The sequence below is a fragment of the Canis lupus genome, chromosome 16 (genome assembly GCF_048164855.1).
Source record: "Canis lupus baileyi chromosome 16, mCanLup2.hap1, whole genome shotgun sequence".
Lineage (NCBI taxonomy): Eukaryota > Metazoa > Chordata > Mammalia > Carnivora > Canidae > Canis > Canis lupus.
The window spans coordinates 9,863,146-9,883,408 of NC_132853.1; the positions used below are offsets into that span (position 1 = coordinate 9,863,146).

The 20,263-nt window shown below is 58.2% G+C and overlaps 1 protein-coding gene across 5 annotated transcripts; it reads right to left on the reverse strand.

Annotated features, from left to right (window-relative positions):
- Nucleotides 1–2,369: 2,369 nt before the first annotated feature.
- Nucleotides 2,370–10,873, reverse strand: PPP1R26 (protein phosphatase 1 regulatory subunit 26). Of its 5 annotated transcripts, none has more exons than XM_072778537.1 (3): nt 10,807–10,845; nt 9,888–9,985; nt 2,370–7,952 (listed from the first exon to the last, which is right to left on the reverse strand). In XM_072778537.1, exon 3 carries the CDS (start codon nt 7,427–7,429, stop codon nt 3,881–3,883), a length of 3,549 nt encoding a protein of 1,182 aa, XP_072634638.1. In that variant the 5' UTR covers nt 7,430–7,952; nt 9,888–9,985; nt 10,807–10,845; the 3' UTR covers nt 2,370–3,880. The 5 variants fall into 5 exon arrangements, with proteins under 5 accessions (XP_072634638.1, XP_072634639.1, XP_072634641.1 ...); XM_072778538.1 differs by having other exon boundaries at nt 9,938–9,985; nt 10,807–10,824; XM_072778540.1 differs by lacking the exon at nt 9,888–9,985 and having other exon boundaries at nt 10,807–10,873.
- Nucleotides 10,874–20,263: the final 9,390 nt, after the last annotated feature.

The window sequence follows — 20,263 nt, forward strand, 5'->3', positions numbered from 1 at the left end:
AGACACGAAGCGGAGCCTGATGCCAGGACCGGTGCGGCACCTTTCTTAGCTGCAGAACCAGTGGGCTCTCCAGGCGTCAGACTGGAAGGGAATTTGTACAGCCCTTTGCTAAAAATACCAAAATACTGAGGATACTTCTGTGTTTAGCTTCTGTTGAAACCAAAACAAGAAATAGAGTGCCTTTTAAACCAAGTTTCTAAACTCACCAAAAAGAATGAATTCCTTCCTTGGTGGTTATGAAAGGCGGGTTAGCGACTCCGGGGAAGGACGAAGTGCCAGCTGGCCAGTGGGCTTCCCAGCGTGACCTGTGCCTCCTAGAGCGTGGGTGCTTTCACGCGTCCTAGCCAACAAACTGCTCTCTGTGTCAGAGCTGCGAACGAGGTAAAGCTTAGACTCTGCATGTATTCTAAATAGAATCCTCTAAATAGAACAAATGTCTGGGAAGATGGAAAACAGAAGTAACTTTGATAGAACATATGTGCCCATCTTGAGGAAAGACCGGGAGTGACTCTGGCTCGAGCTCCCCATGGCCACATCCTGGCGTCGGGGTTCTGGAGCATGGGGTGGCTGTACTCCTGCTCCTGTCTGTCCACTGGGGTTCTGGATGAAGGTGACATCATCTCCTGGGGCAAGTCCCAGCCCTGCAGCCCCTGGATTGAAGCCCACCTCGGGTGGCCCAGGGAGGGGAGGGTCCGGGCATCGGGCATCAGGGCCTGTGGGCCTGGCCTCGACTCTGCACACAAGTCATACAGAAACTCTGGTGATGATGAATGTCTCTTTTTTGGTACGTTTTCTGCCTGGAATCTCTACGCATGGAGTGAGGAGAAGAGTCTGTCGGTGGGTGGTCCTATGGGGGCTACAGGAGCACACCCCAAGTCAGCCTGCGACTGGGGTCGGGGTGGGGGTGCTGAGGGGCGGGAAGGACCTCTCCACTCTCTGACCTGGGTCCTGACTTCTCTTGAAGTACTTGCCGCAGTTACAAGTTAGCTAAGAGGCGAGTGCAGCATCTCCAGACTGTGTGGCCGGGGAGGCCTGTCTTCACCCCCGAGGAGGCCTGGCCCTGTGGGGACAATTTCCCCACCAGAAGACTAAACCCCGAGAGGTAGGGCTTCAGAAGACTTTGCTACTTTGTCACTCGGTGTGGCTGTGGGTGGGGCCGAGAGCAGCGACCTCCTCACTGGACAGGGGTTTTCACATCCGTCTGTAGACTTCTCTCCAGTAGCTTTTCACCTTTCAGTTATAGTCACTTAGAAGAAACAGTTTCAAACAGATAGGAGGTTCGTCAACACGGCGGGGGGGTGGGGGGAAGAGTATCCCTCTGTCCAGAACACAGAAGAGCAGAAGTACCAAAGATTCTGGAAATAACTGCTCCCCACTGCTGGTCAGCCTCGCCTGGAGCAGACCTGGCTGTGGTTTGCAGACAGGGATGGTGGGTCCCTTAAGTAGGCCCTTAAATTAATTTGGGGGAGGGGGATTGAGAATCGAGGTGGCAATACTTCCATGTTTTTATAGGAGCAGGTGCTAGTTACTTAGATTTAGGGCCTGGTTTCCTGATGCATGTGTGTCTCAGCTTGGGAAAACCTGACAATTCAGATTCTGAGCAACAGGAAGAACTAGTGACCCTTGCCTGTGGGAGAAAGACCCTTCTTCTCTAGATGTGGGTGGTGGGCATCACAGATTAGCCAGCAGGGCCCTCCCTCCCCTCCCACCTCCCTTCTATTCCACCTGTGCCCATTCTTTCCAGAAAGATGCAGTGAGTCCCAGGATGACCTGAAAATCAGGCTTCTCCCCTTCTTTGCATGAAATGAATGAACCTCTGGCCCTCCCACCCCACAAACCCCTCCTTCCCTGGGAAATGAGGGTGTAGCTTGGATGTGACTCATGGAAGCTCCTAATGATTACAGCTTGACTTGGTAACACATCATCCCTCCGATGGCCCAGGTGGGTGCCTATCTGGCATCCCACGCGGGAGCTCCCAGGACACTGCCCTTTGCAGCTGCAGCGCCAGGCCTTCCTCGCTCACCCTACCACAGCCCCCTTTCCAGACAGGGTGCAGGGGCCCAGCGTGCGCCAGAGTTGACTGTGTGGGTGCAGAAGCAAGAGCTTTTTGGCAGTCCCAGGGACAGGACCCACGCCCAGCGTGTGTGAACACAAGGCGCGTGTGAACGGCTTGGCCTGCACTGCCCAGTAACCACGCAGAATGGAGGTGGGTGTCGCAGAGGCCGCAGGAACCCAGGAGGCAGGGAGGGGGCATGTGCAGAGGGTACTGGGTCTGGGGGAGACCCACCATGCTCAGAGCTAAAGGCACGAGTGGACCCTATCACCATCCCACAAAGGCCACCCCAGGGAAGACAGGCTGGGTCAGCTGATTCATGAGCAGTGCTTCATTTATTAGCATTTTAAAAACCCATTTCTTATGTACAAAACAGGCTGATTTTGATTTTCAAGTGTTAAAAGCACTCCTTAAAAAATTAAATAAAATTTAAAGCATGGATTACAGGAATTGAATTATTTTCCCTAGAAGCCAAGTGAGCTGGAAAATGCACCCCTCGAGAGCCAGGCAGGCTGAGGGCACACAGGTGCTCACTGGCATGCGGGTACAGGGGTGGATCGCTGCTAAACCCTGGGAAATTCACTTGTATGTTAGAAGACCAACTAACCTCGGCTGGGAAGTCAGCCTGGCTCCAAGCCCATCATGCTAAATTGCTAAGATGGGTGGTAAAAGTCGGGGTCACTAATGAACGTCTGCCACACAATGGCATGCCAACACTGTGACTGCTGAGTGCCCAGCCCATGGGACAGGGCCCCTCCTGTCTTCACAGCGGCCACAAGCACAGAGCCTCTGGGCAGAAGGCACTGGAAGCCACGCTCTTCTCTACCCTGCAAGGCCCTGGCTTGGCTATGATGCAACATGAGGCCCCGTGCCCTGCCCACCTTGTGCTGTGCAGTGTGAGCTTGCCCTGAAGAGGCCCTGGTCCCTGGAGGGTGCTGGGCCTCATCCTGGGCTCTAGAGGCGTCTGGGCACCAGAACTTGTCCAGCAGTTCTCACCTCGTGTATTCCTGCACACGGATCAGGACGGGGACGTTTAAAACATACACATTGTCTGTTAAATTTTGGAACCGTGACTGAAAATGGAGAACAGTGGCTCCAATAGAAAAAGAGCTTTATTAAGCTGTTAGAATCACGCAGGGGTTGCACAGGGCTGGACGTTAAACCCCATGGGCCGGGGCATGGACCAGACGTGCCACCGAGCCTCACTCGGTATTTCCACATGCAACTGGGGATGGCCGGCCTGTGCGCTCGCTGGCCTTTGTGCTTTGAGATGTTCTCCTATCGAGGCCACAAGTGCTGTGTCCAGAAGGCTCACTTTGGCCTTGTGGGGCTGGGGCCTTCATGTTGCAAGTGCTGTCCAGCAGCTTCCCAGAGGAGACCTCTGCAGGTGCTTTTGTGAACCTTGGGGCGGGTGGGTGGGTGGCGACTGCTGCTTCCCAGATACTACCAGCCCTTTCCAGCAGCGATCGGCCCAAACTATCAGTCAGGGTCACTTTAACCCTGGCTGCGGTGGTCAAGTGTCCACTCGTCTAACACTCACATGGACACCACGCAAAGCTGCAGGTAGGCACGTCCTACGAAATCCAACAACTGTATTTTCCAAAAATACTTTTTACAGCACTTTAAATAATTTACAAAAAAGCTACAAAAATCATATTTTCCAGGACACATCTGTTAAATAACACCATCACTCCCAGCGGATATAATATGTACAGGGCGGCACAGAGGGATTTCTGGTTTCTCTCCTGGGACGGCGAGCGTCATGGCACACACACGGATACATGTGTGTCTATCTGCTTCCCATGAAGACGGAGCCTGCAAGTGTCCTTACGGCTGGAGGGCTTTGCCCTGGGTCTCCGGGCCACCACCCTCCTCCATGGAGGTGTCACTGAGCTCGCTGGAGTCACTGCCCAAGGCCTCCCGGGCCTCATCGCCTCCACTGATAACCCTCCGCCTATACCTCAAGTCTAGAACGTCCTCCTCGGAGCCTGAGTTCCTCCTGGTGGGCAGAGCGCATGCCACCTGGGACTTGCGGGCCGGCCAGTGTCCACCCTCCTTCTTCGTAAGCAGGTGTGAGCTCCCAAACACGGGGCTGTGGCCAGCAGGGGTCTCTCTGAAGGCTGAGAAGGACGGGCCCTGCAGGGGCAGACTCAGGGGTGGGCTGAAGACACTGGCCTGCCTGCCCCCCCAGGAGACACTCTTTCCAAAGTGGAATAGCTGTGTGGACAGCAGCGAGGAAAAACCTGTGAAGGGCAGGCTTTTCTTGGGGTCCTGGCCCTCTGGCCCGTGGTCTCTCTGGCCCCCGAGGCCCCCCCTCCACGTGGCCTCTCTGCCTTCTGGGCTCAGCGCCCATGTGCTCTGCAGCCGACTCTGGTGGGCGAAGTCGGCCCACGGGAGGGCGAGGCCGGCCTGGGGGCTCCCTGGCCCATCTGCTCCCAGCTTCCGAGTCCGTGGGCCCTGGCCCTGTGTGGTTGCAGCAAAGGCCACACCAGGGCTTTCTGCCTGGGCACCCGCTTCAATTTGAGTGGGCAGGGGGCCGAGAGCACGTTGCCTGGCACACTCGGTCCCTCTTGAGCTCTGATCTTTGTGAGTGCAAACCAGTCTCCGACCAGCAGCTGACCCTTTGGCAGACAGGGCCCCTGCCCCGCTGGTGTGCCTGGCCACAGCTGCAGGGAGGCAGGCCTGCTCTGCTCGGGGGCCGCTCCTCCCGCCCGGAAGGAAGGCTCTCCCTGTGCCCCCCAGACCTCTGGCCGGCTGCAGGCTGCCCCTGCCCCGCTGGCTCCGTGTGCACACACCAGGCTGAAGGGCCAGGGCAGGTGGCGGCACCTTCCGACAGGGCAGCTCCGGCCTGGGCACGCTCCCCATCCCCAGGGCGGCAGGGCCCCCTCCTGGGGCTTCTGAACCGCTTCCGGACTCTTTGGCCTTTTCAGCCAAGAACTTCCTGATCTCCAGCTCGATGCTGTCATCACTGTCCACAGAGCTGCTGTCGTCCGGCGGGGGCTGGGAGCTGGGGGCGGTGGCCAGAGGTTCACAAGCATCTACTTCCGGGCAGAACAGATTCCCTTCGGAGACTTTTCTCCTGAGCTGGAGGGCCGGGGCTGCATCCCTGGGGCCATCCACCCTGCTTCTCTCCGTGTCTCTGCAGGAGACGCTCAAAGGCTTTTTCCCCAGGTTCTCCCTGCCATCTCTTTTGGGCTTTGAGAGGCAGCTTTTCAACAGATGGGGGCTTCTGTCCTTCCAGTCCTTCCGGAAGCTGCCTAGTTTATCCAAGAACTGGGGCTCAGTGGTGCTGAACCTGACCTTCCTCTTACATGCAGCCCTGGGGTCCTTCCACCTCTTCTTGAGCCTCCGCCTGGACCGCAGCAGGTCCTTGATGGCAGTGTCCAGGTCCTCGTCGCTGTCCAGCGAGCTGCTCTTGTCCTCGGAGCTCCCCCGCTCACCAGTGCTCCTGGCTGGGGCTGCCTTCCCGCGGCTGGGCCATGTGCTGCCCCTGGCATCAGGGGCACCTTGCTGGTCACTTAGCTCAAGTGGCCTGCAGGGGATGGGCTGGCCCCTGCTCTGGCCTTCCACCCTGGGGGCCTGGCCAGGCTGTGTGCTGGCTGGGCCGTGGTCCACATCCCGGGCGGCCTCTTGCACTGCCTCTCTCGCTTTCTTAGGTGTGGATGGCGGCACAGCGTGGCTGCCTCCTCTGCGTTTCCTCTTGCAGCTCAGTGACAGGCCCAGCGTTTTAGAGCCGGGGACCCTGGGGCCTGGTGGTGGTGCGGGGCTCTGTGTGGATGGTGGGCAGCTCTCCGTCCGGGCCAGCCAAGCCCCCGACTGAGCCTTCAGAGCCAGGAACGTCCGGATCTCCTGCTCTATGCTGTCGCTGCTGTCCACAGAGCTGCTGTCCCCGTCGCAGCGGGAAGGCACGATCAGGGGGTAGGAGAGTGAGCTGGCAGGTGGGGGTCTCTCGCTGCCCCCCACAGGGGCCGGCAGGATCGTCTTGGAAATGTCCAGGATAGCTTCAGCGCACATCAGCTCGGCGGATGTGTCTGCCCGGCATGGTGGCCGTTCCAGCAGCTCGTTTTCAGTGGCTCTGGGATCCTTGGGTGGCTTGGAGGGGTGGTCAGGGTCAGGGCCACCTGGGCTGAGGTCCACAGCCTTCGGGGCCACTGGCTTCTTCCTGCCTGGTGTTTTCCTGTGGGTTTCCGGGAAGGCACTTTTTGTGGAGTGGCCTGTGCTGTGTGCAGGAGGCTCGGGCCCCTTCCCCTCCCCGAGGGGCGTCCTCTGTGGCAGGTCTCCGCCTGCCTCCTTCCTTTTCTCCAGCTGGTACAGCTGGATGGCCTCCTCAATGCCATCGTCACTGCTGGAGCCGGATGCCTTACATACCAGGGCTGTGCTCTTGGCTCGCTTTGCCCTCCGCCCGGGGCCCACACTCCTCCTGACCACACCTTTACTCGGGGCTGCTTCTGCAGGGTGGCTGGCAGTGGCAGCTGGCTTCGCGCCATCCACACTCTCTGGCTCAATGGTGGCCCTGGACCCGAGGCCTCGGGGCCGTGTGCTCACCTTTGCTAGCCTAGGAGGTTTCCGGAAGACAAAGTCCTTGTAGGTTCCCATCACATCCTGCCGATGTGCCTTGGCCGTCGGCTCTTTGCTGGATCTAAATGCCAATCTGGCTGCATTATTGCTGGGGTCAGGTTTCATGTCCATGGAAACATCACATCTTGGGGTCTCATGCTGTCTTTTCTCATTCAGAAACTGTTCGATCTCTGCCTGGATGCTCTGCTCGAAGGAGTCGTCACTGCTAACACTAACTGGGGAGGCGGAGCCCCGGTCCTGGCCAGCTCCCACGCGGCTGCCAGGGGCGCCTCCTGAGCTGGGTGGGAGCTTCAGAGGACACGGGGCAGTCGGGGTGCTACTCAGACGAACCTCGAGTTTGGACCTCCTGCCCCCGTCTGTGGCCCCAGGCGGCTGGGTGGCCCCACTCTTGGCCTTTAGGTACTCTTGGATCGCTTCTTCGATGTCCCGGTCCACGGAGTCATCGCTGTCTGAATCCAGCACCAAGGGGCCAAAATCCGCTGCTTGTTCCTCCCTGGAGGGCACAAAATCAGCAGCGAGACCACAGGCGGCAAATGCAGGGTTGGCGGCCAGCCTGGTGTCCCGGCCTTTCTCTGCCCTCTGGCTCCTCTGTAGGGCAAGCTCATCGCTCATGCCCAGAGCAGCCTTGTCGCTCTGGAGCGTGCTGATGACCATCTGCACTTTGGCACTCACAGAAGCTCTCGAGACACCCTCTTTCGGCTCCGAGAAGCACCCGGGAAACCTAAAGCTCCCAGGTGTGCCAAAAGCCTCCCATTTTGACTGGAGAGCAACCACAGGAGGAGCGTTCATTAGAAACATTCTAGCAGATAGGGAGGGATGTGCAGAGAGGTGATTCTTTATTTTTCTGCCTGTTTCACATCTTGCGAGGAAAGAGAGGATGTTGGTAGGATGCTACCCTGCTGGCACACACGGCCGCCGAGGAACAGTGTACCGGGCTAGAGTCCAGAGGGCCGGGTCAGAGGCCGATGCCGGGTAAGCTGGGGGTGCCGGGCAGGTCACTCATGCTTCCTAGGCTTCGGTGTGCTCAGCTGCAGGGGAAGCGCCGGCTGTGGAGACCGAGGAGGGAACCGCTCTGAGCCACAGGCACCGCACTTACACAGAAGCACACGCCACGGTCCCTTCCTGTCCTGTGTCCCTACTCTGGCCTTCCATCTTTTTGGTAAGAGAATTGAGGTTTTATCTACAGTGAAGGCTGTCAAGAGGTGCCGGCGAGAGATCAAGTCCAGACGTGCTTCCTCATGGGTTAAACAGAATGACTATGTGAATCTAAGCTTAGTGAGACTTCGTGGGTCATTTCACTCTTGATGCAAAAAACAAGCTCCTGAAATAAAAAGTGATATGATATGAACAATTAAAAAATTACTTCCTCGAACATCTTGAAGGAGTCACTTATACTAAAGCCTTTTTATTTAAAGACATCAAACGTGTATCTGTCAGGTAGTCTTATGGGCTCGTATTGCACTATCTAGCTAATTAGTAGAGAAGCTGCCCCAAACGCTGCCGTTGAGCCCTTTTTCATCCAGTGCAGTTACTCGGGCTCCCGCATCTCAGAGCAAAGGTGGCTGCACCAGCAGAGCTACTAGGCCTGTCTTGGGGACACTTTGAAGCCATGCTCGCACACAGCCTTTCCAGTAAAGGTTAGGACCACTCCTGCAGAGGGGAGCACGGCCTACACTGGAAAGAGTCACAGAACTATTCATTCCTAACCTGCTCTTCTGATCTCTCCTGACCACCTGCCTGCCCATGCACCCTCACACTGGAATGCAAAATAGCTGAGATGCAAGAGAACAGCTCCGCAGCATTTATAGGAACAGGGAAGTGGATTTCCACCCCAAAAGAGCACCATGTAAGGCACCCATACAACCCCAGTGGGTAGGCTGGAGCTAGCCTGCCTCTCTGCTTTGCTTTCAACTTGGATCCTCTTCTTGGATCCTCTTCTAGCAGGAGCTTTGGTCCTGACAAGCACGTGATCTTGTATCTACGTACCATAGTCCTTTCTAAGAAAGGGTGGCCAGCCACCTAGGTACAGACATGCCCAGGCAGTTGAAACCAGCAATTAACCAGAGGGCACAACAAATTCAGAAGGAAGCCGCTTGCTATGACAGATCCGTGCCCAAAGAGTGAAACTGTAATGTAAACACATTTGTTGTAATTCCTTGAAATTCTCAAGACCAGTTTTAGTGGGAAGATACAGCAGTCAATGTTTGCAAAGCATTTCAGGGATTATCTCTTCACCCCACCCCCCACCCCCCTGCATCCTTTGTCCACTTCTGAAATAGACTTTTGGCTGCCAGGGTAAGGAAAATCAGAAACACCTAGTTTAGAGGCTGAAGCTTCAGCTAGTAAAGATTTTTTTTATTTTTTTGAGGGGGGGGGGAGCGGGGGGAGAAAGAGCATGAATTTAAGGACTTGAAATTAACATTTGGAAAATCTTAATCCTCCGGTCAAAGGCAGTTAATCACAGCTAATTCACAACTGTCCTGGGCCACAGCTCTGATGCCAGGGGCAGCGTGTGTATATCTCGCTGCCGGCCACAGCCTCTCCTGAGACATCACCCTCTGAAGAGGTTCCCAGTCACAGAGCAGTGGGTATGACGAGGGTGGGCGGGGGGCTCCTGCATGGGTCAGGGGCCCATGCCCACCTTGTGGTGCTCATTATCTGAGCTGCCTGGGCAAAATGACAGATCGTGAGATGTTCACATCGGCCTTGGGCTGCAAAGAGTCTAAATCAAGAATGTTAACTCCTTAAGCAGCAATACGGTGTTTAAAAACAGGCCCAGGGATGAACCCAAAGGTGCTGGGCGGCAGTAAATTCTACTCTAGAGCAAAGCTGCGGGAGGAAGAACTCTGGTCTCTACCAGCCATGTTCCCTGTGTTCCCCATGGGACTCCCAGTGAGCGATTTTCTGAATTGTCAAATCACCTAGTGCAAGAATGAGGTTAAAATTTCAGAGGGAATCTCCAGCGACCGCTTGTGGCTTTAAAACAATCAACTACGTAAGATGAATCATTCTGAAAAATTCCCCAAAACTGTACTTGGAGAGAACCGTGAGCTGCAGCCAGGGGCTCTGGCTTTGTAAAACGGCCGCCCTTAGCCCCAGAGCCCGGACCAGGTGTGGAGGGTGCCTGCAAGGACAGCCAGCCCCGCACCGAAGCCAGGTGGTGCCAACACAGAGAAAGCGGCAGAGGGCACAGGGACATCTTCCCGGTCTGGACAGCAAACCCCAGGGAGGAGAGAACCTTGCTTATGCTCGTCACCTGAACACTCTGCTCCCGGCAGCAACACCCCAACACATCTCTCAGCTCACCAAAAGGCGGTCCAGCTCCCGTTCTTCCCTCTTGCGGCAGCTTCGCCCCTGGGTGAGGGAGGCGAGGGTCAGGGTGCCAGGGCCGGAGGAGGGCCGGGGAGCCCGGGGCGCCCGGAGTGGGCGTGGCCTGCGGGAGGGGAGCTCTGCGGGGTCGCCGCGACCTCTCACCGGGAGAAGCCGCCCGGCCTGCGTCTGCGCCTGGGGGCGCGGCGGGCGAGTCCCCCCGCCCCCCCCGCCGGCCCTCTGACCCCTGGCACCCAGGCCCCCGCCCCCAGCCCCGGGGCGCCCGGCCAGGTAAGCGCGAGCACCTCCCGCGGGGCGGGCCGGCCTGCGCCCGGGTCTGCGCCGGGGATGCGCGGGGCCCCGGGCCCCGGGCGCCGGGGGTGGGGGTGGGGGTGGGGGTGGGGGCCGACGAGGCGGCCGGGCCCGCGACCCTCCCGGAAGCCGCGGCCGGGGCGGGGCGGGGCCGCCTTTCCGCCGGAGGGTCGGGGGCGCGGGGGGGCGGGGACGCCAGGCCGGAAGCGCCCGCCGCGGGGCCTCACCTGCGCGCACCTGGGCCCGCCCGCGCCGCGGGCTCCGAGGGACGCGGGGCCGCCTCGGGGGCGCACCCCCGCCCCGCCCCGCCCCAGCCCCCGCCCCCGCCGGGCGGCGGCCCCGGCGCTCCCCCCGCGCCTGGCCCGGCCGCGCTCGCCCCGCCCGCCGCCGCCCCCGGCCCGCCGCCCGCGCGCGCCCCGGGGAAGAGAGGGGAGGGCGGGGGCCAGGGGCGGGCGCGGCCGGGGAGGCGGCGGGCGGGCGCGGGCCGGGGCCGGGGCCGGGGGCGGGGCGGGCGGGCGGGCGCGGGCGGCGGCGGCGCCCCCTCCCGGACCTACCGGCGGCCGCGCTCCGGAAGCCGTGCCCGGTGGCTGGGCATCATGGGAATGGCACGGCCGAGTTCCGGGGGAGGCGCGCGGCCCGCCGGACCCCCGCCCGCGAGCGCGCGCCCACCTGCCGGCCCCTGCGGGGCGCCCCCGCCCGCGCCCGCGCCCCCGCCCCGCGCCCCCCGAGGCCCCCCGCGCCCCGCGTCCCCCGAGGCCCCCCGCGCCCCCCGCGGCCCCCGCGGCCCCCGCCCCCGCGCGCCCAGCCTGGCTCGGGCCGGGGCGTCCCCGCGCCTGGGAGTTCGGGGTGGCTGACGTGGGGCCCCCGCCCGCCCTGCCGGAGGCGGGACCGACCCTGGGGGCCCGCCCTGTCCCCGGGGTGCCGGCGCGGCGGGGGCGCGCCCGGGGAGCGCGGGAGGTGGGGAGCCGGAGGGGCTGCGGCCCTGCCCGGTGCCGCGACCACCAGGCTGCAGCGCTCCTAGAAGTGCCCCGTGAGGTCCCGCCCGTGCGCGGCTCAGAGCCCGGCGCGGTCCTCCCGCCGGGGTGTGCGCCGAGCTCCGCGCCGAGCCCGCCCGCGGGCCTGGCCGGGCCGGGCCGCAGCCGCGCGCTCCCAGCCCCGCACGCCCCGGGCCGCTGCTCTGCTCCGGGGAAGCTGACCAGGCCGCCAGCCTCCTGGGCCTTTAGTTGCGGCCATTGCTTCCCGGCCTGCGCGCTCCCTCGCCCCAGAGTAAGACGTCGGGACCCCAGGAGGTGAGGACAGGCCAGTCACCCTCCCAGGGAGGCCAGGCAGGTAGGAGGCAACGAGGCTCAGTCGCTGAGGATGGGGTCTCCGAGCACCTGGGCGAGCACCTGGGCGTGTGGTCCCTGGGCTGGCCTGGGGCTGGGGTTCTGGGGGAAGGTGGGCAGGGGGGTGGAGTGGAAGGGGTTGCATGGCTGGCTTCCTGTGCAGACCTGCAGCTGGTTCTAACATGAGCAGATACATATTAAACAGACATCCCATCCCGGGGGCCTGTTCAAGGGGAGGGGAGGAGGGGAGCCAGTCTTTTGACGCGCCCCCCCCCCCCCCCCCACGAGGAAGTTCTGTTTCCCTCTCTTCGTTCATCTTTGCAGTTTTATGTTTCAGACGTCCCTGCTCACAGTCTGGGTGTCGCAGGTTCTGCTCGGGGTCCCTGGGCCCATGTGGCCAGAGCCTGCCTGGTGGCAGAGGCAGATGGAAAGAAGACACAGTGGCCATCTGTCTGTACATCCCCATTGGCCTCATTGGCCTCCACCCAGATGCCTCTGGGGGGAACTGGGGTTCGTTTCCCGTCTAGTATGTTCCAGAGGTTTGACAGGATGAAAGCCAGAGGCTTTTTCTCACAGGGAATAAGAAGCGGGCAGGGGGGTGGCAGGGGGAGAATTTCTAATCTTGCCAGTCTGGGGAATTTGGGGGCCAGGTGTCAGGAAACCCATTAAAGCATCATTGTAATGCCTTAGTGAGTTGTTTTAATAAATCACATCTTTTCGCTGTAAGAGTAATACTCGTTCATTAGAGTTTGAGAAAGTGAATCTAATTAATAACCTAACTACGTGGAGATGTGGACTATAACTGTCTTGGCGTGTTTTTTTTCCCAGTTTTTAAATAGTGCTGTGATGAACATTTCTGACGATATTATAGCCACCCCCCACCCCTTATCCGCAGGGGACACGCTCCAAGACCCCCATTGGCCTCCTGAAACCATGGGCATTGCGGACCCACACGCAGGCTGTTCACTCCGGTACATACACACCTGTGATTAAGCTTGGCTGGTAAACTAGGCCGAGGTCGAGAGTGATGATAACATAATAAAATAGCCTGGTAGTAACGGCATGCCGTGCTGTGGTTACGTGGCTGTGGTCTTGCTCTCCTGTCGCCCTGTGCTCACCCCTCTAGGATGCCGAGGGGTACAGGCGTGGGGTGCCATTGGGGGGCTGCTGCTGGCCTGAGCGTCTGGCAGAAGCGCCTGCTTCTGGACCGTGGCCACCGCAGGAACGGAGGTGGGGGGCTGCTTGGAAGTGTCCTTGGAAGTGGCCTGAGTGTGTCGTCCGGGTAAATTCCTCAAACAGGCACTACTGAGCCAAAGACTACCACACATTTTGCCACGGGGCCCTCTGGAGGCTCTGATTGATGTGGTGTCCCACGCCCTGTCCCCACATCCCCCTGTCTCTTACAGGCCACACTGTGCATTCCGGTTCAGGCTGACTCGAGGAATGGGCCTTTCTTTGCTTTGATTTTCATGCCTTTGACTATTGGTGATGTTGGACATCTTTTGATTTTGCTGGCAGCCGTTTGGAAGGTTGCCTGTATGAGTTCTTACGCATTTTCTTATTTCCTCTCTTTTTTGTACTCTAGAGCTCTACTCAAGGGCTTAGCTCCTCTCAACGATGTACTCATGTGCATCACATCAATTTTTCAGCTCGTCTTTTTAACTTTGGAATTCACCTTTTGTTTGTGATGCATAGATTTTAAATCTGTCAGGTTTCCTGATATGGATTCTAGCTTTGGGGAAAAGTCTAGGGTAGCTTTCACCACGCCAAGATTTCATAAGCCTTCCCCAGTTCAGTGGCTAGATTTCCAAATAAGAGAACTAGATAAGACACGAGGGGGACGAGAGTTCACCTGAGGAAATCAGAGGCCAAAGTGTGTGGTGTGGAAGAAACAGTCTCTTCCAAGGAAGGGTGCTTTCTCCACTTCTGTCCAAAGGCACGACCTTCAGATAGATATATATGAGCCCCTCCCTCACACACACACACTCACAGATGCATACATGCACACACATGCACGCACCCACAAACACACACATGCACACAACAGAGGCATGCATGCATGCACCCCCCACATACATGCACATGCACGCATGCACGTACAAATGCACACACATGCACATACACGCACTTAAAGGCGCACACACACACACATGCATGCACACCCACACATATTTTTAACTTTTGGAAACCTTATCTCTTGCATATTGTAGGATCTTCATGGGAAGAACAAGAAGCAACATCTGTTTTTCATCAAAACTCTCCTGTCAAGACTCCTGGATGGCTCAGTTGGTCAAGTGTCTGACTCTTGGTTTCGGCTCAGGTCCTGATCTTGGGGTGGTGGGATTGAGCCTCACATTGGGCTCTACATTCAGCATGGAGTCTGCTTGAAATTCTCTCTTCCTCTCCCTCTGCCCCTCCTCTCCTTGCTCCTGCCTCTAAAATAAATAAATAAATAAATCTTTAAAAACAAATACACGACAAACCTCTCTTATCCTAAGAGGTGTTGGCTTTGGTGGTGGGGACTCTGGTCCACCCCTCCCACAGGGGGCCTCCAGTCAGCCCAGGCCCACTGCTTTGAGGAAGGAGAGTCCATGACTGTGCTTTTGGCTGGCTGGGCCACTGTGGGAGCAGAGGCAACAGTGGCAGGGCTTCTGGTCAGGCCACTCTCCCCAGAGATGCCTCTGGCCCTCCGTTTGCCCTTTTGTCATGGGAACAGTGGATCCCTAGGGAACTTACTGTCTACATCTGCAAGGAAATGGCCAGGGACACTGGGGACCAGAGTGGTGCTAGTAGAGAAGCTGGGGCCCTTTGGATTGTTTCCCTTCACAGAGATAATGATGCTCTCATAAACTCAAATGAAAGAAGGCGCCCCCAACTCGAAGTTTGACAGTCTCCGAAGACCTGGGGGAGGCGGGTCCTGCTCCTCCTCATCCCTGTCTTTGTGAAATGAGAAATGCACTGGCTCTACTTGGAAGCTGGTCTGAGGCCACACTCACACCGTTCATACAGGGGGTCCCTACGAAGACTGTTCTTGGCTCTTTAAAGCAGAAGACCCCCCAGGGACCAGCAGCAGGGTCAGTCAGGTAAGTATGGGCATGAACCTCGTTGGGAAAGAGTGGGGTCTGCCCTTGTGCCCCTAGGACAGGTGGAGGTGAAGCCCCCCACCCCAGGTGGTGGCAGTGGCCGGACAGACCTCCAATCTCAGGCTGTGGGGTGTGGCCTGCAGTGGGAGCAATGCCCAGCTGCTGCGTGTTCCTGCCGACTGCTTTCATGCTCGTTTCCTTTGAAGTCATGGGCATTTTTGCTTCTATGCATACAAAACTTAGGTGAGATGTTTAATGCACATGGATGCATGCTTGCATGCTCCTATCTGCAGGTGGGGTCGTACAGGTGCTCCTCCCAGAGCCAGGGATGGGGCTCGGCCCGTGCCATTCCGTTGTTGGAAATTCTTTTCCTTCCAAACCACTATAAACATCTTTCACCTCAGAAATGGCTTTTAATGGCTTTGCTCAGTTTTATTTCTTGAGCGTCAGGTTCGTAGAATCACCCTGGCATGGATTTTACCCAATTTATTACTTACCGTTGCAGGGGCTAACGTGACTTTTACGATTGCTTGTTTATAAGATGGCATCCCAAATGAGAACACAAAATAAGCCTCCTGAGACGAAATTATTCTGGAGGGCCCAGTACATCGTATATGAGGAATGAGGACATGTCACCCCAGATTTATTCAAGAGGGAGCAGGAGAGTTTCCAATTCAAGATTTGAGAGAAAAAATGATTTTCTTGCTCTGATTCTTGGCAGAAAATGGGGTAGATGAAGCCCCTGAGCAGGCAATGTTGGGAAGTTTGTCCTGTCCTCTGCCTGCTAGGCCCACTGGCACCTGGGGGCGGCGTTGGGAGGTGGTGGGACTGGGGGCGCAGGGCCAGGATGGGGAGCCCCCTTCCAAGGTGGGAAAAACATTCTGAGAAAAAGGCAAAAGGGACAAAGACCAGCAGTAATTAGATGCCCCCGACCTGAGGAACTCTGGGCGGGAACTGCCCCTCGGGCCACACGAGGAGAAGTGTGCTCTGGGGCTCGGTGCAGGGGGACCCCTGAAGTATAGGGCTAGATGGGGGCTGTGCTGTGGATGCAATGGGGATCAGCTCAGTGGGGGCGAGGGGCCTGGCTTCTGCACCCCTGTCCGGGGGCTGCTGTATGTGAGCTGCCCCCAGCCAGGGGGTGACCGTGGCCCAAGAGTGTCCTTTCAGCTGGGGCTCAGCCCACAGGCATCCAGGCAGCTGCCCTGTGTCCCCTTGCGACCCGTCCAGGACCTCATCCCTTCATCACATATACTGAATCTTGTAGGACTTCCAGCAGCTCTGTCTCCATGGCCCAGGCAGAGGGCTGGGCCCCTCGCTCCATCCCCCTCAGACATTTTATCCAAACCACCCTTGGTGGAAGAGGCTGCTGAAAATGGGCCAAGAAATTATAAGATTTACGTAGAGGTAGCTTAGGTATAAAGGCCTGAGGCAGAATTTTAACCATCAGAATTAACCTGATGGCAAACGTGAGACAAGAAACAAATTCTGGCAAAACTGGTCCCGTGGGGGGTCTGTGCACGAGACAGTCGGCACTTCGGGCTCAAAAAAGTTCCCCACATCCACGGAAAATATTCTATTTCAGCTCTCCTTTGGCAGAAAGGAGAGGTAATCTGCCGTGCACTCTCTGAGGTTTGAAAAGGCAACACCGAAAATGTTCGATTAAAAAAAAATATATATTTTAAATCTGCTTTTAAAATCTTAGGTCTGGGGGGTCCCTGGGTGGCGCAGCGGTTTGGCGCCTGCCTTTGGCCCAGGGCGCGATCCTGGAGACCCGGGATCGAATCCCACATCAGGCTCCCGGTGCATGGAGCCTGCTTCTCCCTCTGCCTGTGTCTCTGCCTCTCTCTCTCTCTCTCCTCTGTGTGACTATCATAAAAAAAAAAAAAAAAAAAAAGAAAAATTTGGGATCCCTGGGTGGCGCAGCGGTTTGGCGCCTGCCTTTGGCCCAGGGCGCGATCCTGGAGACCCCGGATCGAATCCCACGTCAGGCTCCCGGTGCATGGAGCCTGCTTCTCCCTCTGCCTATGTCTCTGCCTCTCTCTCTCTCTCTCTCTCTATGTGACTATCATAAATAAATAAAATTTAAAAAAAAAAAAAATAAAATCTTAGGTCTGTAAAGATGCCTATGTGTATCCCGAATCACGCAGTCCCTTTCTGAGATGTGAGATGGTGAGAAGTATCCTGCAAGCTTGGTAAAAGGCTTGGGGTCCTCTGTGGTGACCCTTGGGGGCTGCTGCGGTGTAGGAAGGGGTGCATGGGGAGTGGTGCCCTCCACGCCCACTGGGGCCTATCTGGGACCCGAAGCTGATAGAAAGGTGAACCATCTGGGAGGGAGAAGCGAGAGCCCAAGGCCCTCCACATCCCGGAGGGCCCTAACGTCAAACTAATGCCACCTCCAGAGATATACCCCGGCAGTACAGTTTGGGAACATGTGGGAATGTCCCCTCCAGTGCCTGACTCGGGGAAGTGTCATTAACGTGGAGACATGGGGATGAGAGATCTCTGTCGGGCTGCCTTAGTGTGAGGTGTCTGTCTGCAGGTGTAGACGAAGCTCCGTGTTAGGGTCGGCTGCCTTTGAACGCCCACTGGCCCCAGCCCCGTCTTCCCCGCCATGTGATGCCTGTAACTCAGCTGCTAGTGGTGCACACCCGCTCGGTGACGCTCTCAGGGCGGCCAAGCATGTAGACCGTGTGAAGTGGAGGGTGAGGAAGGAGCTGGGTGGGCTGGAGCCAGGTGCAGTGTGGGGCGGGGCTCCTCCTGTGGGATTCCCCGGGAGTCCCTTCCAGGTGGGCATCTTTCTACCCACCTGAGTGTCACGAGAACGTGGGCTCATTCTTTAGACCTGGGGACCCGGGGTCCCTGGCCTGTGGCACAAAGCCCTGGGGAGCAGGGATGGTGGGGAGGCCTGCGAGGCAGTGCCAGGTGCTCCAGTGTCAACTTGGTTCACTGGTTCATCCCAGGCGGAGGCTTCTCGCAGCCTGCCACTTTTCTTCCTGGCGCAGGCTGCAACAACAGGCTGTGTGTGTGACCCCCCCCCCCACCCCGCAGCCCCCCAGGGGAGGATTGAGAATGTGCGGGGCGTCCTCTGAGCCCGGCATGGACTTGATGGAGTAAGAACCCAGCAGATACCGACGGAAGGTGAAAATGGGCTCAGGATGCATTTGCTTAGTGCCTTCTGGGTGCCAGAGCCTGGCAGTGCGGAGGAAGTTAGAGTCCAGCCCTGTCCCCCAAGAGCCACAGTGGACGGTGAGAATCAGCCAGTACAGTGTGAGTAAGGCCGGGGGAGCTCAGAGTCAGGCACATCCAGGTTTGGACTGGAATGCACCAAGGAGTCACAGGCGAGCTGCAAGCAGGAGAGTGGCAGGATCAGAGTTCTTCTCCCCTCCTGGGCTGCTGAATTGGGCAGGGTGGCCATGTGCAGGTGTGTAGATTGCTCACTGAACAAGGAAGGCTAATTCACACAAAGGTTCTATATGGACAAATGGAGGCTGTCCTGGGAAGAAGAGAGGGGGAGGAATGGCTAGCAGAGAGGGTGGCCTCTCGTCAGATACTGGTGGGGTGGGGGGTCCCAGAGGGGAAGTGCAGGGGGAGGGCAGTGCACAGTGGGACCGGTGTGTGTGTGTGGGGTGACAACGAGTGAATAAATATAGCCTGAAGGAGACATCGTGCCCACGTGCTGAGGGCTGAAGGGGAAGGCACTATGAAGTACAGCCAGGCAACAAGGCGGGACAGAGCTGCTTAGGGAAGGTGACATCAGAACGGAGACCACAATGATACCTGGGAGTAAGCAATTCCGGCATGTGAGGGAAGGGTTTCCCTGCAGGGAACAGCAAGTGCAAAGGCACTGAGGCAGGAATGGGTTTGGTGGCTTTGGGACACAGAAGGAGCCTGGGGCAAGTTGTGTGTAAGGAGTAAGTGACGAGGCTGGAGGCAGGAGGCTGAAGGCAGGAGTCTGGAGGTGGGAGGGTAAAGGCAGGAGGCTGAAGATAGGAGGCTGAAGGCAGGAGGCTGGAGGCAGGAGGTTGAGGGCAGGAGGCTGGAGGCAGGAGACTGAAGGCTGGAGGTAGGAGACTTCAGGCAGGAGGCTAGAGACTGGAGGCAGGAGGCTGAAGGCAGGAGGCTGAAGGCAGGAGGTTGGAGGTAGGCTGGAGGCAGGAAGCTGGAGGGTGAAGGCAGAAGATTGCAGGCAGGAGGCTGGAGGCAGGAGGCAGGAGGCAGGAGGGTGAAGGCAGAAGATTGCAGGCAGGAGGCTGGTTTGCAGGAGGCTGAAGGCTGAAGGCTGGAGGCTGGAGACGGGAGGCAGGAGGCTGAAGGCAGGAGGCAGGAGGCTGAAGGCAGGAGGCTAGAGACTGGAGGCAGGAGGCTGAAGGCAGGAGGTTGGAGGTAGGCTGGAGGCAGGAAGCTGGAGCGTGAAGGCAGAAGATTGCAGGCAGGAGGCTGGAGGCAGGAGGCTGAAGGCAGGAGGCTGGAGGCAGGAGGCAGGAGGGTGAAGGCAGAAGATTGCAGGCAGGAGGCTGGTTTGCAGGAGGCTGAAGGCTGAAGGCTGGAGGCTGGAGACGGGAGGCAGGAGGCTGAAGGCAGGAGGCTGAAGGCAGGAGGCTAGAGGTAGGAGGCTGAAGGCTGGAGGCTGGAGGCAGGAGGCTGAAGGCAGGAGTCTGGAGGTGGGAGGGTAAAGGCAGGAGGCTGAAGATAGGAGGCTGAAGGCAGGAGGCTGGAGGCAGGAGGTTAGAGGCAGGAGGTTGAGGGCAGGAGGCTGGAGGCAGGAGACTGAAGGCTGGAGGTAGGAGACTTCAGGCAGGAGGCTGGAGACTGAAGGCAGGAGGCTGAAGGCAGGAGGCTGAAGGCAGGAGGTTGGAGGTAGGAGGCTGGAGGCAGGAAGCTGGAGGGTGAAGGCAGAAGATTGCAGGCAGGAGGCTGGAGGCAGGAGGCTGAAGACAGGAAGCTGGAGGCAGGAGGCAGGAGGCAGGAGGGTGAAGGCAGAAGATTGCAGGCAGGAGGCTGGTTTGCAGGAGGCTGAAGGCTGGAGGCTGGAGGCATGAGGCAGGAGGCTGAAGGCAGGAGGCAGGAGGCTGAAGGCAGGAGGCTAGAGGTAGGAGGCTGAAGGCTGGAGGCAGGAGGCTTAAGGCTGGAGGCAGGAGGCTGGAGGCAGGAGGGTGAAGGCAGGAGGCTGGAGGGAGGAGGCTGGAGGCAGGAAAGGTGGCCAGGGCCAGGAAAGAGCAGGCCTTGATTGGTTTCTAAGAGCCATATGATGCCATTTGGAGGTTTTATTTTAATAAATTTTGATTTTGAAATAATGTTAGATACAGAGAGAAGCTGTGAAAGGAGGACACACCTGTCGCTTAGACCGTAACCCGGACCTTCCCAGATACGAGCCTCGTGGTGCACCTGCGTCTTCCTCCCACCCCCTCACTGCTGTTCCCCGGAGAGTTGAGACCCTGCCTTCCCTGTGCATGGGACCGTCCCCTGGGTCGGGGGACAGGACGTTCACAGTGGTGGACGGGAACACGTTCATGCCTGTGCAGCCCCTTTATCTGCCCTGCACACCGCACTCAGCTGGCACCAGCTGTCTCGGCCTCATCCTTTGGGGCAAACACAAGCAGGTC

What these genes read in the sequence shown, in the direction of transcription:
- PPP1R26 (XM_072778540.1), bottom strand. Translation starts at nt 7,429, where the DNA reads ATGTTTCTAATGAACGCTCCTCCTGTGGTTGCTCTCCAGTCAAAATGG.